The 20,008-nt window shown below is 39.1% G+C and overlaps 1 protein-coding gene across 8 annotated transcripts in view; it reads right to left on the bottom strand.

Moving 5' to 3' along the window:
* SRGAP2 (SLIT-ROBO Rho GTPase activating protein 2) overlaps nucleotides 1-19,692 on the bottom strand; it is a 226,142-nt gene extending 206,450 nt beyond the window's left edge. For 6 of the 8 annotated variants that reach the window (XM_088154402.1, XM_088154405.1, XM_088154404.1 and 3 more), the window contains exons 1-2: nucleotides 19,595-19,692; nucleotides 17,131-17,712 (exon numbers count right to left, since the gene is read on the bottom strand). In XM_088154402.1, coding sequence (XP_088010528.1) covers nucleotides 17,131-17,197 — 67 coding nt within the window. In that variant the 5' untranslated portion in view covers nucleotides 17,198-17,712; nucleotides 19,595-19,692. Of the gene's footprint in view, nucleotides 1-17,130; nucleotides 17,713-19,594 lie in introns of those variants that run through there. The other 2 variants (XM_088154403.1, XM_088154409.1) reach the window with 2 other exon arrangements.
* Between the last annotated feature and the right edge of the window lie 316 nt (nucleotides 19,693-20,008).

Here is a 20,008-nt window from a genome sequence, read left to right as displayed (position 1 = left end):
AGTGCCTTTCAAATGGTTGAAACTGCAGCTATTATCATTCTGAATTTTTTGCAGCTTAGAGCTAAGGAAGGCTATACAATCCAGTTTGAACAGGAAACAAAAATCTGTGGAGAATGCTTTGGGAAAAGTAATCAAGGAACACATCTCTGCAATTACCTTCTCAAAGATATTGTAAGAGATACAGGATTGAAACTACTTTCACAACCACTGAAGATTATCAAGGCTAACTGGGCAGAGAATCCACTGAAATCCACTAGGATTATGAGTGGGGCTATGATTCAAAATGTGTAGGAAATCCAAAGTCACTATGAAATTTGTGCTTTCACTTCAGTTTTGACTCCTGGTGACTGCCTGGACAAGTCCCCATAGGTTTTTTGCTATCATTTTTTAGAAGTGGCTTACCAGTTCCTCCTTCTTACAGCGGAGACAAAGTGACTGGCTCAAAGTCACCCAGCTGGCTTTGTGGCTAATGTGGGACTGGAACACAAAGGTTTCCTGATTTCTAGCCTGGTGCCTTGCCCACTGCATTAAACTGGTTTGCTAAAGTTAAGGAAATTAACTTGCCTTCACAAGTTCATACACAAATATCAATGTAAATAATACTCTGCCTACTTTTGTTTTTTCAAATGAGGATGAAATTGGCAATAGATACAAGCAATTAGAAATTGGATAATAAGATTATAGTTAAACTGTCTCAATATAGGCCATGGAACCATCTTACCTAATGAATGGAACGTTGGATGTAACAAGTAGGACAACCTAAAAGTGTGGGGGGGGGACCTCTTAGCTAATACAAATTCTGTCACTGAGTAAAGAAAACAAACTCTTAAAATCCAGCTTTTTCTGCACCCCTGGATACACTAACTAGAATTCCATGTGCCATAAATATTTTCTACCATTTGTCTCATATGGATTATTCATGAAGTCACCTTTTGCTGAGAATTGATGGGACTTGCCATACTCAAGACAGCAGAGACACGGATAGTTTGGTCTCTCTTCTCCCTTACAGATTTGTCCAATTTGACTGAGGAATTTGAACTCACCAGGCACTTGAACAGAATTTTGCAGTATAGAATTTTGCATTTCATAGCAGAGATGCCCCTGTTTGAGGTTGGGATGGTTATCAAAAAGACTCCAGCTTCTGGAACACAACAACGCTTTAACACAAACCAGTGAATATACAGGTAGTCCCTGGGTTAAGAACACCCTGTATACAGACAATCCATGGTTAAGAACGGAGCCCACTATAGCAAAATTCAAGTTAAGTACACAATGATTCAAGTTAAATACACAATGGTTGTAGTTCATTATACAATACAAATTCGACTTAAGGACAGACCTTGGGAATGGAACTCATTCTTAAACTGGGGACTACCTGTAATAGCAGCTAGAGGCAGCATGGTCTGAGCTGGAAAGCTAAAAAGATTTGATCCTGGGTAAAATTTGAATGGAACTCCACTAAGGAATACTAGGACTATAGCTAGATAGAATTAAAAAAAAAAACTGAAAAAAGACAATGGCAAACATTCATACTATTGCCAAGAAAACCGCATGGATGTGTCCATTAAGCCATCATGAACTGAGCTCAAATCAAGGATGCCTGTAATTTAATGGCTCTAGGCATCAATGTACCTTCAGATGCCTCCCTTGGCACCTGCAGGTTCTCTCCAACATCTGATCTAGGAATTGCTCTGGATTATTTCAATTAAAAATAATTGATAAGGAAGATGGCATACTACAAAGCTAAACTCCAACCTCTAGTGTGTTCCTAGAAAATAAAAGTGGTAGTTGGCTGCAGTCATACTTTAGAAGTGTGCCCATCTCTTTTCTTTCTTGCCTAGAAAAAAAGACAACTGTATGCTAGGATGGTAGGGAATATACTGGCAGGCAACAGAAGATGGCAGAGACCAACCTTAGCAGTTTCATAGGCCATACCCACCCCAACAGCTGTGTGCTAATTTGCCAGATCCACGGGAATTTTGGAAATTATATTCCCAGCACTCTGGGGGGTACTATGCTGAAAAAGGTTACACTAGATCCTTCTCATCTGCAAGGATCATTCAGATTAGATCCTTCCTGCCAGACCAAAAAATAATCAGCAAATTGTACCTAATTGACCCTGTTTAGTCCATAACTTGCAAAATGTCTTAATGTGTCCACTGATGTATTATGATGCAGATACATAAAGAGGGCTTCAAAATGTGCTGCCTTTAATTGACAGGTGAAGCATTTGTAACCTCCATTGCATATGACTATACAAGGATAACAGACAGCAGTTTTGCAGATATAATCAAGGCCATTAAATGGCATTAATCACTATTTGTCAATACTATTCTCCCCCTTTCACAAAATGTCTACTACTCACATCTCCTTTACAACAGGTCTGGCACTACATTCTGGGATATCTAGAGTAGAAAAACACATTCCTTTGATGTTTTCTCAATATAAATCCAACATATATATTTCTATCTTAGACAAAAATAAAAATCTCTAGCAATATTAATTCACAAATTTGGTATTTAGTCTGCTTTTCACAGCAAAAAGAAGTTCAGTGAAGGCATCAAGTCCACAGTACAGAAAAAAGGTATGAAATAAGTACTCATGTTCTTTAGAAATCAGCTCTGCAGGGAAATACAAGCACACATTTTTATTCACAGCAGAGTTAAGTTTCCATCCAAACATCATTCCTATATCCTGTGGCCTTTATAACACATTAATTGTCCTTCCCTTCATTCAAAGAGCTTTGCCCCACCTACTCCAGATGTACAGTATGTCGATTAAAAAATCTTTTGTTCATATTACAGCTTCTTCCTGCAATCCTCTGAAACAAGCCTTACTGAGACATAACATAGATAATAGCAGCTTGATTGCACAAAAGCCTGTTCCCTTCAAAAAAAAGGGGGGGGGGAAGAAAAGAAAAATTATCAGGAAGGCTGATTGGGGAAACCACCCCCTTTTATCAGCTTAAAAGTAATGATTAAGGGGCAATGAACAATTTGCTTTAAATGAAAGGGAAGTATCTGCATTTCAAAACCATTTGAAGTTCAAAAGGAACAAGGATTTGCTGAATGCATGGGAGGGGGAAGAAAGGGAAGAATGATTCTGCTAAAAGCATAAGATGTCTAAGTTACAGGAATAAACACCCATAGCAACATACCACTCTTAAATCTGTTGAACACATTAACTGGAGGGGGAGGGAGAGACATATAAATGAACAGTGGAGAATAGATTCTGCAACTAAATAAGGTGCCAGTCTATCTCTATTCAATTAAACTATTAGAGTTAATATTGTTTTAACTGTAAACCTTGAATAACAAAAAACAAGTTAAAATAGCTAAACAAGACAGCCAGCAGAGAAAATGAATCACCAAAGAGGAACGTAGAATTAAAAACTTCACAATATATAAACAACCTTCTCCCCTTCCCCCAAATCTTGTGATAAGAAATAGTATAATACTTCTTTTAACCAAGATGGATTGTATCCTATTGAATTATGCCTGCAAATTACAACCTGGCCATAAGCTCAGTATTGGTTTATAGGTAAAATTAGGTAAAAACTCATATCTATATAGTAACATTACTCAACTTGATATCCTCCAGATGTCCTGGAACTGCAATCCCCAAAGGCCAGGCTTGTTGGGAATTCTGCAAACTGTCATCCCAACATAACTGAAAGGTGCCCATTTGAGGAAGACTATTATATAGCATCTTCCAACCTAGTTAGTACTAGTTATCCCAAGTGAATGGTTCTGTCATGGGGCAACTTTATACTTCTCTGGTAAAGATTTGAAGACGAAAATCACTTTTACAGGCAGCTCAGACCATCTTAGTATGCCACTTCATAATCCTCCAAGCTGCCACATATCCTCAAGAAGCCCTAACAAATCCTAGTCAACATTTATGGAAGGTGGAAGTGAGAAAGAAAGAAAGAAATGTGGTCAAGAGACCACCAGTGTTTAAACAATTTAACTGTGTCATTAAACTTGGCTCACACAGAAAATTATACAGGACTGATTCCCATCACCAAGAACAATAATAATCACTCTATTTTTAGAAGATGGGAATCAACTAGTTTTTCCGGCAGCTCCCACTTTCATTTTTCACATACAGCTACCCTGAAGGCAACAACGCTGACCAAAGTACATGATAGTGGCTATGGTTTCCCAGAAACCATTGAAAAGACAACACCACTTTCCAGAATAAAAACCATCCAAAGATTTATGGTGCCTTGTGCCATGCGGTTAAAGATGTTAATTTAGAAGTTTTGCTGCTGTAGCCCTGCCTCTGATCTAGGCCTCCATAGCTGTCTTCATTCCTTCCACTGCTTCAGTTTGAGGCAGTAAAAGGAGGAAATAGTACATAACACAAAGGCAACCAAGCAACATAAATAAACATTAGCAAAGAAGTTCTATTATATAAAGCGGCTATCTAACAAATGAGAAATTTACTCTGCTCATCAGAGTATAGGATTACAATGTTCTTTCGTGTAAAAATCTATTAATGTGTTATGAGACGATCTGTAAAACCTTCACCCAAATACAGAGCAAGTTGATTTCTACATTAGGAGTGAGAAACAGAGGGCTCTCCAAATGCTGTTCAATTACAAGTCTCAGTATTCCTCACCACTGGCCATGTTGGTTGGGTTTGCTGGGAGCTATAGTTTAGAAACACCCAGCAAGCCTCACACTGTCCACCTTTATCCAAATCAGCATCAGTTGCCAAGCAATTCCCATTATTAAACGCTGGCTACAATCACACTGGGTTAAGATATAAGCTATAATTTACAAACCCCAATGACCAGGTTCACACAATATACTAAGCCAAAGCTATGTAAATCACAATATGTTTTAAAGTGATGAGTGAACCCAATCAGCAACTAATAAAGTGTGGAATCCTTTACTGATATCTTTGCTCACACATACCCCAAAGGGATTAACTATCAAGAAGTTGGAATATATCTGCATTTCCCTTTTTCAGAGTATCTCAGATTATTGGAATTACACTAAAAAGATTTTCCCCCCCAGGGAAGCAGGTGTTCTTTCAGTCACAATTGGTTTGATTAGGCCTCCTCTAAAGAATAGCAAGAACTTGACATACTCTTTGGAAGGTAGAAATAAGAGCATTTCCAACGCTTTTGTAAACACCCATCTTCAACAGGACAAAGTCCTGCCACATCGTAAAATTAACTTACCTATAAAGGTAGGGAACAGACATTTGAAATAATTCATTAAAATTATTTAAGAAGCTTAACATTCAATTTATTTTTATAATAACTTTATTAAATTTTAAAAACAAAAATAAAAAGTAACAAGAACTAATAATCAAGAAAAAGAAGAAAAGAAAGAATAAAGAGAAAGGAGAATAGAAGTGCAGAAAGATAAAGAAAGAGAGGGAAAAAAAGAATGACTTCTGATTTCTTTTACAGCAGATATAATAAGTAAAACATACATTAAACTCTTACTCTAGGATTACAACTTAACATTTTTTCTATAATCTATTAATTTTACTAATCATCAAATCCATATATCATAATTTCATTTTTTTCTGTTTTATGAAAAGAGTCCAAAAGGGTCTTCCAGTTAGCATTAAAATTAGTCAATTCTTTTCTCTAATCAAAGCTGTCAATTTCACCAACTCAGCTAGCTCCATCAATCTTACCATCCATTCTTCCATTGTAGGTAATATCGAGTCTTTCCACCTTTGAGCATATAAAAGTCTCACTGCAGTTATCATATATAAAAATAAAGATCCAAGAGATTTTTCCAATTGTTTATCCATCAGCCCCAAAATAAATGTCTCTGGTTTTGATTGCATATTAATCTTCAAAATCTTCTGAATTAGTATACTGTATGTATTTAAGTCCAAATTTTTTTAGCCTTATTACATGTCCACCAAAGATGATAAAAAGTCCCTTCTTGTTGTTCGCATTTCCAACATATATTTGAAGTCCCTTTGTACATGTTTGACAGTGACAGATACCATCAATACATCCTTTTATAAAAATTCTCTGTAAGATTATAACATAAATTTCAGCCCTTTCATTCACATATTTTCCTATTGTTCCATTTGTATATTATATCCAAAAAGTTTAGCCCATTTTATCATATAATCTTTAACTTGCTCATCTTGTTTCAAATTGCAACAAAAATTTATACATTTTAGCAATAAGGTGATCCTCATTAGTACAATTAGTAACTCAATTTCAAATACAGTTTTATCATGGCTGGTGTGGGTCTTCCGGGCTGTGTGGCCGTGTTCTTGAAGTTCTGTTTCCTAACGTTTCACCAGCACCTGTGACCGGCATCTTCAGAGTGCAGGAGCACAGACAGGAGCAGGGAAAACTGATGGAAAAACACAATTTCCAAACAATCTTCAGACCCACCAGAAAAGTACAAGAAGTGCTAAAATCAGCAAAAGACAAAAGGGATCCCCTCACCGCCGCAGGAGTATACCGCATACCATGCAGTTGCGGGCAAGTATACATCGGGATCACAAAACGCAGCATCCATACCAGGATAAAAGAACACGAAAGACACTGCAGACTACAGCAACCAGAAAAATCTGCAGTAGCTGAACATGCTCTCAAGCACACTGGACACAAAATCCTATTTGAAAACACAGAGATACTGGACAACACCAACAGCCACTATACCAGGCTATACCGGGAAGCCATTGAGATTCACAAACACCAGCACAGTTTCAATAAAAAAGAGGAGAGTCTAAAAATCAACAAAACCTGGCTACCAATCCTGAAAAATACAGCCTGCAAAAGGTCAACGAACTCAGCTCAACCACCAGGACATGTGAACAGTTCACACAATGAACTTGCTAATCACCCCCAGCAGCCCCTCGTTAACAATTCAATAGAAGAAAAAACCCTGCCCAATCCCCAGGAAGATACACACAGATGCTGACACCAAAACAAGCAGCCACTCAGTAACCCAACCCCCCCCTCCCCCCTCCCCCCAGATCTCTATAAATACCCACAAAAGGGTCACATCACCCTGGGCACAGAGAGAACTGCTCCTGTCTGTGCTTCTGCACTCTGAAGATACCGGTCACAGGTGCTGGCGAAACGTTAGGAAACAGAACTTCAAGAACACGGCCACACAGCCCGGAAGACCCACACCAGCCATCGTATGCCAGCCGTGAAAGCCTTCAACAATACACAGTTTTATCACATTCAAAACCATATGTCCCTTAACATTCAATTTATAAAAGCTATTTTATTGACAGAAAGGGGACCTAGATCAGCACACGTTTTGCTACCTACATTGGCAATTATCAAACAGTGCAGCAGATTGCTGGGAGAACTTGAAAAGAGAAATGAACTAATTTGTAGTTAAGCTTATAAATTGCACAACACAGAACAGAATTAGAACAAGGCATGTACCTATATTTTTGGAAGAGAAAGATTTCAGAAAATTGCTGATTTCTGTATGCTCCTTTATATAACCACCCTGAGCACAGAGACTGGAGAATAAAACCAAATGATTGATGCTGTCATCAGTGTTCCTGCAGCTCTATGTGCAAGGTTCCCCTGACAAGGGAGAACATGGAGAGAGGGAGAGGGAGAGGGAGAGGGAGGGGAGGGGAGGGGAGGGGAGGGGAGGGGGAGGGGGAGGGGGAGGGGGAGGGAGGGATGGAGAGGAGGAGAAGGCATCCTTTTTTAGTCTCCAAATGGTATGACCAGAATAGGGCCATCTGGGAAGGGGCATCAACTCAAGCCCACTTTTTCACCCATAGGTAGATGCTGTATCCTTGGTTCTGGCAAAGTATGATGAGCAAAGCCAACATTATGGCCAAGTGTTATGAACATGGCCACTATGACTTGTTCAACAAACTATTGTTAAAGGAATCTGACTTAGCATCCTGATGGAATGACAGGATATCAATGGTTCATAAATTGGGAAAGTGAAGACCAGACCATCAGACAATTACCTATTGATGGAAAATGCTAACATTTGCGCTTCCAATGCAAAAATGTGTTATTGTTTGTTTAAAAGGTTTATATGTTGCCAACTCGTTTTATGACTCTGAGCAGTTTACAATAACCTGTTAAAACATCCATAAAAATAGTTATTAAAAGATATAACAAATAAAAGTACAAACCACAGCTATTACATTACAACCCAATGTACAAAAGTATGTTTCAGGACAATTATAATATGGATGTTCCTGTCAACCCAACAGTTCGAAAACTTACGTGAGTAGATAAATGGGGACTCTCACGCCGGTGGGAGGAAAAATGCTGGCAGCGGCTTGCAAAAAAGGAGTTGGAAGCAGTTGCCGGTAAGCGCGAAAAACCGCGCGCGCCCGAAAAGGGCGCGAAGCAACGGAAACCCCACCTCCTGCGCTTGCCAGCTGGGCTCTGCCCTAGGAAGGAGGCTCTGGCAAACCACTTCCGAAAACAGTTGCCTTGAAAACTGCAAGGACTCGTCCAAGCAGTCACTGCAGGGTCAGCAATGACTGAGCGCAGACAAAAAAAAATAAAAAAATAATATGGATGAGGCTTGCTTTAGCTGAGTTTTCCAGTGCATTAGGCATCAAAGATCTTTCTCCTCCTGGTAGAGACACACTGATGATAAGTTCATCTTTTATGCAGATGTCTGGTTTCAAACTGGAATCCAAAAGGATCTCAAGAATATCAACTTGTGCTTTTAAGGAAGAGTACAACTCCATCTAGAGCAAGAATTAAATTAGAAGTATTTGTTTCTCTTGGCTGCCATCTAGTGGTTGCCCAGATTTGTAGCCTCTGGATAAATGTAGAACATCTGGAGTTTGAGAATCACTTTATGATTCTTGTATCAATATTCTTGTATCACAGCACATATACAGCTCTGATCATTCAAAAGGATAGGAGAAGAAAAAAAGTGGTTGCATGTTGAAGCCATATCTGTACCAGGTTACATTCTATGAACAAACTTTTCAGATGAACATTTCACAAGGAGAGGAAGTGAGGAGCTAGACTTCCCTGGGAATAGCAGCCACTCGGAAGGAAATTTCCTATGGCTACAGAAGCACAAAAGCAGCCATGTCCTTTCAAGCCATGGATAAGATGCTCAATTTCAAGGCTTTGTGCTTTCTACTTTGATCAACCAATCTGTTTAAAAAGAAACAAACAAACAAGGAAATGTCTATGGAAGCCTGGGTTCTGGTCTCCCTCATAGCCCAAATGGTTCTGCAGAACAGCACTGAGCCCAGGGACCACGGAATGAGTCACAGCAGAACTGACAAGTCAGTGAAATATCACCACCCCTGACAATATTACCTCGAGCCTCCATGAGCCATGGATTGTCCCAATGGGAGGTCTTCTATTGTTAATAGGAAAACACTATTTTCATGCTGGAACTCCTTGGATCAGCTTCAGCCTGTCTTAGCAGTGGGCTAGCTTCAAGATGGAAGCTCTGTTGTAAGGACATGTTCTCAGCAAACAGTATGTAAGTCACCTTTGCGCCAAGATAACCAGGCCATTTTCATGAGCCTTATGACTGACTTACAGAAGCATGTCCTTGTCACAAAAAGCACTATGTACATATATGTATACATCTTCATAATCCATTATGGAAGTAGATCTCTTTTAAAGGAGTTCTTTTTTCTTTCCTTATGTTGTTCACCAGCTAGTATCTATCAACCACAAAGATGAATCCCTCTATTATGTTCCTGAAGATATACAGTAATGTATTTGCGCCACTTCCAGTCCATATCCACATACTTACTTATTTTTCTCTTCAGGCAGATATCTACTTAAAAAGTAACATTTTGTAGGCCATTTTACCAAGATGAAATGAATTCCTTATTCCTTACTCACTTTTCTTATCTAGACATACCACCGGAAACATACAGGTGGTATAACATTATGATATCAGAACTTTCAGAATTCTTTTAAACACAAGATCATTTTACACTGAGCCTCTCAAAAGTACAAATGCAATGAAGATCCTTTGCATTAAACAAAAAATACTTTTAGTTGCTTAAAATGATAAAGAACAATGTAATGGTAGCTACAGGGTAAGGACTGAAAGGAATGGCTAGGTAAAAAGAGATGTGGTTTTAACAGCCTACTGATACCTGGCAATTGCAGACATCAGTAAGCTGTTAAGAGGCAATTGCGCCTTCTAGTATCCAGGATGTCCAGTTCCCGTAGGTTGCATCTAAGATTGGCTAAGCACCAGAGGATTTTAGGAGTTAAGTGGCTGTGAAGTGAGTGGTTACAGCCATTAACATGAGTAAGCATGAGAGGATAGATTAAAAGGGCCGAGTGAGATGCAGGATAATACAAGGCTCTTGGGACCGAACAAGTGACGTTACTTAATCAAACCTTTTAGAATGAGATTTAAATTTAAAAGATTTCAAATGTAAAATCATTTGCAGGCATGAATTTGCCAAAAATGTATCTTACAGAATGACACAGACTGAAGATTGTGGAAGTATCAGATGATCTCGCACTTGGAAAATCCCATTAATTTAAGAGAAACTACTTGCAAACTCACTTCTTCTTCTGAAAAAGTGCATACAAGAATACCATATTGCAAGTTACTAAGAACATTAAGCATTCATTGGCTGAAACATATCACTTGCACTAAATTAATGTGCTCTTAATTACATGAGGTTCTTGTTTAAAAAAACTCAGAGAATAAGCATGCTTTTTTATGCTGAACATGAAATAAATTGTTGGATGTTTCAAAACTGAAGATCTGGAAGCATTTACTCAATATATAACATAATCTTTTAAAAACAATCTTTGTATTTTATCTCCATCCAAGAAACTATTTTTTCACCTGAAGTCTTAAGGCTTTCAAATTTGATTGAAAGCTAGCAATTACACCATACTTCTTAACTTCTCAGAAGAATCATTACAAAAATCAGATCTGACAAAAAGTCAGCCCTGCTCAGATATAACTTGAGCAAAAAAGCAACACAAATACAGTGGGGGAGCACTGTACCACAAGCAACACAAATATCTTCAAAGGGGATACAGTTCCTGACATGTTGAGGGATAAATTCTGTAGCTCTGATACTCCAGGGTTTTCAGTCTTGTGATACGCATAGTTATATAAATGGTCTCTTATTCCCTAAGTATACAGCCACACAGCATTTGCACCCATGCTGTTTTAGTCTTCACTACAGCAATGTATGCATGTGCACTTAGGCTATGCAAAGCATTCAAAAGAGATGTTTTGGAAAGTGCATTAGTATGAATGAAGATCTTTCTTCAAACTGATAAAGCAGCTGTATTATGAAGGCCTGCACGGCTGCTTCAAAAGCTGTCCCTGGTTCTTTCTGTATACATACATCTACTACTATTTAATTTTGCTTTGCTTTTTTCCCAATGAAACTAAGGAGCCGCACCTGCACTTCCACGCAGAGATAGCTATGGAAACTTTCAAAGCAGCCATATGGGCTTTATAATAGTTGCAGCTGCTGTAATAATTCAAAGAGGGATGCTTCATAGATGCCCACATGCCAAAACACATCTTTAGCATGCTTTGAACAAATGCAGTATGCACATGTGTGTTTGCATGCATCCCATATGCAAATTAAAACCATTTTCCCTGATTGCCCTTCTAAATCCTTGAATAAGTAAGATATGTTTCATCAGAGAGCTGATACCAATTCATCACATCATCTTTATAGTTAATGCTACCTACAGTTTCCTCAAACCCATCCTTTGGAAATCTCTTTTAGCCATGAATGTAAAATATGAAGACGGCCAGGACTGCAAATTATATTTATTTACTTACTTACTTATGGTCAAAGACCAAAATATTAAATACAGTACAGCCAAGTAGACACAAAAGGAAAGAACTTACTAAGAAAAAAAGAAACAAAGGACTCAGTGCTTTGTCTCTAAAGTGGCTCTCTCAAGCCCCAACATAATCAAGAAATGATTGCAAAATGCAGATTGGAACTAACTTTGCTTAGTATTCCTCCCTGACATAGTTATCCACAAACCATCACAACTGAAATAATAGGGAAGAAAAATAAAAGCTGTCACTATGCTCCCAATCACTACATCAAGAAAGACAATCAGGTACTCACCAGATACTCTGGATTACAAATTCCATAATACCCAGGCAACATGGCCCATCAAAGCAGATGTTAATAAAACATATGGCAAGCAGGTAGCTGTCTGTCCCTGCCCTAGCCTATATTTACACCAGTCTCCCCAAAGTTTAAATTTGTAAGCAGGTTGGAATGGGTGAGATTTACCATGTATACTTTCTCCCCCCTTCCTGTGTATTAATTTGGTCTATCTTGTCTCGTATAAAATGACAAGATGTGCCATTTCAAATGGAAAATGCTTTCTTCTCCCAGCTTTATCAGAAACCATTATTTAATGAAAAAGTAGATCTAAATAATCCCTGCATAATAATATTTGAATTAGTGATGTGGGAGCTTTCACACAAAACAACTGAGTACCATGTAACATTCCACTAGAATGGGAAGCAGAAAGAATGGTCAGAGGTTAATATCTTGGTCCTTCATCTTTAAACCCAATGTATCTACATTTATGCTCCAAATGAGTGGAGCAAGCTTAAGCCAATCCAAGTAGCAGCATCCATAGCCATTCCTAGAAAGTATGCAGTTTATGCAGGGAATAAATTAGCTTATTGGTATATAAGAAATTTCAGGCAAAATGAGGAACTTGTGTTATTGGAAGCTCCATGTGGAAATCTCTACTTCTGAAGGTTCCTTAGGCTTTCCAGAATGCACAGTAGTACAGCAAGGCAACCATCACTCCATTTGTACTCCCTCCAAGGATTTTGAGAATGTCAATTTTTCAGCATATTCCTCCTTCTAATATGCCATGCATTTTAATCACTTTCATTCAAGATCACTGAACTGAAGACGTGCTTTCTAGGAGTGCAGATATGAAGAGAGGATTTCAAAGCAATTGAGTTTCACATGTTTTTGTGATAGATGGGTTCACCCTATCTTGCATATCACAAAAATAATCATAACCATATACAGAGAAAATGGATGGTTCTTTCAGAGTTCTCACACATCCTCTGGGGAAATATTCATAACTCTTACTTCTGAAGCTTACAGTTTTCCAGTAGGGGAATACCTTTGATTTTTTTTTGGGGGGGGGGTCACCTGAATAGCGCAAGTTAAGTACTACAAAGGTATTACATAGTTATTGTTTATTCTACTTCATACATTGTTCCATTTCAGATTTTTGTAAAGAGAAGCATTCTTTCAAAAGAAACCACTAAAAGTTGAGGAATCATTCAGGGAGTTTGTAGTTAGGTGTCACTTCAGATACTTATATTGCTACGCTCTTGCGCATGGCATCTGACTACTTATCTGAGGTATTCCCACATCACTGAGAACAGTGGTTTTCCTCTACTAATTAAGTATTTTAAAAAGTTAGGTCTGAAAGGTTGAAGCAATTAACTTTATGAGTGTACTCTATTTCTAAAAAGGTTTTCTTCCAAAACAATAAACAACCAGAAACTGGAGGGAAAGAGTACATTTGTTCTGCCTGTGCCACCAATCAGAAGAATAAAAAATCCAGGATCTACCAACAATTAAATGTTTAGATCTGGTAACTGAGTTTTCGAAGAGGCCGGGAACATGGCAGTGAATATAAGCAGAGAACCTCATCCTCACAGCTAAGTAACTACAAGCAGGAACCCCTCACTTGGGGAAAGTCCTCCCCAAAAGCTTGAGCTATGGCAACTCTCAGTTAAGGCACTGCCGAGAAAGAAACCAATAAAAAACAAATTCCTCCTATTTCTCCCTAATGCCCATCCAGAATATTTGGCTGAGTTCTAAATTTTACACGCAGATTGCAGCCTTTGGAAACAGAAGTCAGAAAATTAGGATTACTGATACTTGGCAGTGCCTTTACTTCAACCAGGAAGCAATACCAAGGAAAGCCCCTTTTTAAAAATTGGTTTCTTTTTCCCTTTGATTTTTTACTTGTACTGACTTAATACACCCATTCCAGGCAAATAGTGAGATGGAGTCAGAGCCAAAAGTGGGTGAAACTACCTTTTTTTTCCCGGCACACAGCATCAACAGGAAAGAGTCAGATCGCTTTGCCAGAATTAATCACATGCCAAGTCTTTTGAAATCAGGCTGTGATGAAATTAGGATACAAAGACATATAGCTCTAGGACCACAAGTTGCCCTCTTTGATCCAAGCTTAGAAGATGAGAAAATGGAAAATCAGGAATAGCGTAAGGATCAATTTAATTCAAGAGCCAAAATCACCCAAGCCAAGATTCTAGAACAGCCACCCTAATTAGTTCCATGCATCAGCGCTTAGTACAGTTTAGCATTCTTTGTTGTTGTTGTTGTTCAATCGTTCTTAACTCCTAGCAATCAAAGGCACCTTGGCTCTTGCTCTCATAATATGCAAGTTAAATGCCCACATACATATTTGCGCTATATCAACTTCAGACATTTATGGTGGAAATCACTTTGTCGATGAAGGAAAGGACCAAAAAGCTCTAACATTATTCTTCAAGTGGAAGCCACCCATATCCCCAAGCACCAATGAAGAATATGACAGAAGATACAATGGAAACAAGTAGGGGCACAACAGAACAGCAGTTTCCTCTTGCTCTGCATAGGATACGTCTTTTGATGTTGTTACTCAGATGCAAACAATTTTTTCAATAATGAAAAGGGGGAGGAAAAATAATAAATGAATAATAAATATTCTACAGGAACTAATTAAGACTGTGCTACCACTTGGCTTTCCAAGAGTGTAGTATCTCCTATCAATAGGACAGGGGGCAGGATTAAGTATTCAACATATCTGCACCTGTCTTTCAAGAATGTGAAACTTGGCAGCACTCCCAGAATCCCACTGAAAACAAACTTTCTAGGATTCTCTAGTTATTTATTCTCTCCTTGAGGTCAGTTAAAACTCAAGACAGTATTTTTAATTTAAAAACTCAATAACTAATCAAAGCTGTTAACGTTAACATTTTTTTTTAATATCCCTCTAAACTAGCAAGCTTTCAGTTGTATTGACATTATAAGTCCAAGAATCTGCTGTCACAATTACCCATAAGAATTCTGGAAATCATAGTTTCAACATATCTGGACACTGCCCCAAACATTAATCAAATGTTCCTTTTAATACCAAGCAGAGCCAGTGTCTCATAGACCTGCAGATAGAGGAGAGATAACCATATCATCATTGGATCAGATTTTAGCTTTTACTCTCCGCCATCCTCCCATTCACCAGAAGCCTTACTGTATCTTTTCTTGAATTTTGCATACTGCATGGTCAACATAGACAATCATGAATTCCGTGCAGTGAATGAATGGAATAATAACAACAAATTACCAGTTCCTCCATCACCACCTGGTTTGTTTTCCACACAAGTTGCAAAGCTGGAAAATCTCTTCCCTTCACGCACATAGCTGGAATTTGCATCATGACCACAAAGAATAGCAACTGATATGGAAGCAGACACAGTCAAGCTGACTAAAATGCATGCTAGTACTGTATCTTTGGGGGAATTATCTATAGGAGTGCAAAAGTTTTTAAAACATCCAAATGTATTCTATTTCATTAATCTGGCTCCAAGTACAAAATTTGCATTGTTCTTAGTGAATAAGTTGGATATTTTTGCAACAAGGCATGGAATTCTGTTTCTGACTCTGCTGAATCAATCATGCCTCCATTTAGAATGGAGGCTACAATATTTAAACAGTCACTGCGAACATAACAAATGCCTTTAAGTCACTGAGAATATAACAAATGCCTTTTGCATTGTTTCAAAAGCTGGAGGAGGGAACCCTCCCTTCTGTATCCTGGAACAAAGGAAATCCAAGTCTCTTATGCATTTATTTTGAAACTGCATTTTAGGACCACCTAAACACCTAACCTAAACAGCAATCCACAGAGGCTATGCTTTACTGAATCAGTGCCTCCTGTTGGCCACTGGAATCCCAAACCTCTCATTGCTAGCTCACCAAGCAAAAGATTATATTAACATTAGAAGAAAGAAGAGGAAAAGACAAAAATGCTTTGACTGCCTACTGCCTCCAACCTGGGAATCCCAAAACAGTTTTTAAAATGCCATTTATGACCTAATTTTCATATCTTCCTTTTAAAAAAAAGAAAGGAAAATGCCTTGCCTCTCCTGTGTAATGCAAAAAAATCAGAACATGGGAAAGAGAGTGATATAACTCTGAATATATCAAATATCAATATTATTTAAAAGACAACAGACCAAGATATAGGACACATTTAGTTCACAATTAGAGCAGAGTTTATTTCCCAGAAACTCATAGCCACTCAGATGCATCCTCTTATGTACACACAAAGCTTCTCATTCAAAGTTCCTGAATAAGCAGCATTTTGTCAGGCTGTATGGATGCAGGTTCCATACTCCACATGTATGAAGTAATGCTGAAAACTTGCAGACACAAAAGGATGAGGGAAGCATCTCTTTAATGTGTCACGCAAGACATGTGGTGGTGTGAAGCCAAGCCCACTTGTTTAATGCCACCTAGATATTGTTGCATGAAGGTTGTCCATCAAGTTGTTGTAGCAAATGCAACACAACCTTTAATAGCCATCTTGCCAAAAAGAGCATAGAATTACTGAAACAGTTTATCATTATCCCTGTGCAGTTTAAATTGAAGGGCATTGCAGCCAGCTGCCAAGGGTGTGTGCACACACAGCAGGCATTTATGAAGAGTGAAAGCCTTTTGGTGCATACAGCTGTAAAAAGCTCCTACAAGCTGAAATCCATAATACTGCCAAGCCACAAAGCTTCTTAAGCTATTACAGACATTTCTCAGAGGACAAGTACCATTTATCATCAAAATAAAACTGTTTGCCACATTTATTAAAAAAAACATGTTTTGTCATGCATTGGTGTGCTTTTGTATGTGTACATATGAAGATGAAATAAAGACTTCATAAAATAAAAGATATTTGAAAATATAGTCGTCACTAAGAATCCACCCCATGAAGCAGCAATCACTGTCAACCTTTCGAACATGCACTACTGAAAAGCTCTGCAAATTCCTGATGATCTGCAAATGCTTTGCCTTTCCACACCCAAACATGTAGTATGAATGCATGCATTAGCAAGTTAAGGCTGAAACGCATATGCACATAGATACACATAAGATCCATTTTTTAATCCTTACCTTTGACTTGAGTGTCATATTCAGCTATGATCTCCTTATCTTTTTTTAATTTAGCTGGCGACGTCATGTTTTCCTCCCCCCCGCAAAAAAAGGTTATCCACCAAACAGATCCCCCAGAATATCACAAATAAATATAATTTGTGTTCCTCCCAAAGGGGAAAAAAAAGCAAAACAATCACTTGGGCAGGCTTGTCTTTCCTCAACAGCAATCAGTCCATGGAGAGAGGGCGTGAGATGGTGCGTGTGCGAGCAGCAGAGACATGCAGATGTGAAGAGCTCAACGGACAGAGAAGGCAGCAGTTTGGATTTCCTGCACCAAAATCCTGAGCAGCAGCGGTGGTGGTAGCAGCAGCATCAGACTACAGAGAATCTGCAGCCCCCAAAGGCTTTTCCTGATTGCTAACATTAATAGCACAGCCAGGGAATGGAAGTCCTTCTGCGCAACAACATGTTGTGTGTGGGTCTCGCTGTTGCTGCTTTTCTTTCTTTCTTTTTTTAAAGGACAGAGTCAGAGATGATGAAATTAAATCCCCAATGGTAGAAGTGAAAAAAGCTCCAAGCCACTTTCTTCTATTCAACTGCCTGTAAATTCAAATATGTATTGGATTGGCAAATGATTACATAAACAGATTCAATGCTACCAATGTGATTTCAAGATAATAAAATGTAGTGCTGATCAAATGGTAATAACAGTATATGTCACATTAAAGAAAAGTGCAAAATAACTATATTGAGAGGGCAGATTGTGAAAGGCCATATTATTAGGACATATGAAACCCAAGAAAATGAGGAAATGGAGAGACAAAGAAAACTCAACCAGCAAAGAAAGCAATTTATTTAAAGTAAACAAGAGAGAAAACAACTATAGACACAGCAATATGGAAAGCTAAAAAGGGAAGCCAAGCCCAAATCTTCATATTATTTGAGCCACAAGGGCTCACAAATGCATCCAAAGCCATTGTATAAACATGGCTAATCCCCTTTGGTACAGTAAAATTGCAGCTCTAATCCAGCCAACAGATCAGATTTAAGGATTTTTATTACTGTTAATTTTGCAGAGATTTATCCTCCACCATACTGTAAGAGCAAAGAAAAAATGTACTTGATGCAGACATCAAAGCCAATTTGGACTAAGGAAATACATCTCAAAGACAGATGCAAGTCTCTCAGCAGGGGGAAGTCAGGGCACAACTTTTGCTTTAGGATCACAAGCTACTGTTGGCCACAAATGTTAAGATGGGGTTACAGACAAAGAAAAAAAGATCCACTACAAAGAGACCAAGAATGTGGTCAACAGAGACAGGAAATGGTAAAGGCTAAACAGAGTAAGGGCAAACAAACCAAGAGAAAGTGTGGCTAACTCCAAAGGAGTGTGGAATACTTTTTGTCACATCAATCAGCTGTGAAATACCTCTGAAAATATATTAACCCGCCCCCCATTCCCATCTACAGTGCTGTAGACAGATTCAAGCCTGAGACATGAAAATTTGGTTATTCAGAAGTTAAATACAATTAAACATGAATTAGTCTATTTATACTAGACCACCCCTCATCTCCATCCCCACCCAAGCTGTTGACCCACCAAACCGAACACATCCCATCAGGTATGTTTTCCAGCTGATCTGGTAAGTGACATTCTGTTTTACAAGGCCATCCATACGTAGCTGGTGGGCTGCCTTTAGCCTAGTGGATCTACAGAAAATTGAGACAAAGCTCTTTTTTTCTTCTTGTTATAAAGACTAGGATATAAGAAAGGAAAATACCAGACTGGGGAGGGAGGGGACAGCGGCTATGCTGTCGGGCGAGTAAAACTAGGGAGCTGTTGGCTGTGCATAAGTATTCCACAGATGCTTGCTTAACAAATGAGAACTAGTTAGAAAGAATCTTTCAGAAAGAGGGATCTTGTGGGTTGGCATAATTCTACTTTACAAGGGGTCGTTTCCTGGAAGCATTACTCGTACGGGCTACTCTAGCCGATTGTGCGAAAGGACGAGTTAGAATACAGGAAGTTGCACTCGGAACACGTTTTTTGAGGCAGTTTTAGGGGAATTGTTTTACGAGATCGGGACTCTAACCTGACAGAGCTTTGTCGCAGGAGACAGTTTGTAGGGGAATGTTCTTCCCGCAGGGAAATATGGCAATTCAGCTCTCCGGTTTGTCGCAATGAGAAGTATTATGGGATGGAGCCTCGATCCTGTTAAAATCTGTTGTTTGCTCAAGGGGGGGTGGGGGGCGAGTCTGGAATATTACGGGACAGGGAACGCTCACATTCTCCCAAAGAAGGGTTACATCAAAGTAGGCTTCCAACTGGCACGGGGCTACAATTCTATTAATTACAGTCAAGTTCGGGAACGCAGTGGGAGGGCGGACCCCCGCTAAGGAATATTATGGGATAGGGTGCTGGCTCAAACTGAAGTTGGAGCACGGCTTCAAATTCCTCCATCCTAGACGCGATTATTATTACCTGCACTTACGGCACAGACGGAGCCGCCTTCCACGCGTCGCGTTCTTCGGGATACTCCCGCGATCCGTTCCCTCCGCAGTCCCACTCTTGCAACCCCGCCCATTCCATTTTGCGACACCAATCGGAATCGAAAACTCCGAAAACTGCCAACCACGCGAGCCAATGGAACGTTCCACCTTCTCTTCTCCACACCCTCGATCCCGCCACTTTTCCGTACGGGCACCGCCCACCAAAGACTGAAGTAGACCATTCAGGATTCTCAAACAGCAGAAGCTCAGCCCAGTTGGTTCGCATTCATAAGGGGAAGGGATATGTAAATATGAGTCCTGAGCAAACCAATCCTAAGTAAGGGGTGTAGCCTCATTCCTCTGCGTCATGAGAGGCGGGAAAATGTCCTAGTCCCTCCAATGGTTG

The sequence above is a fragment of the Python bivittatus genome, unplaced genomic scaffold (assembly GCF_059951505.1).
Source record: "Python bivittatus isolate LINGU-HERP-01145 unplaced genomic scaffold, Pbiv_v1 ctg000700_np1212, whole genome shotgun sequence".
Classification (NCBI taxonomy): Eukaryota; Metazoa; Chordata; class Lepidosauria; order Squamata; family Pythonidae; genus Python; species Python bivittatus.
This window is presented reverse-complemented; position numbering and strand designations above follow the sequence as displayed.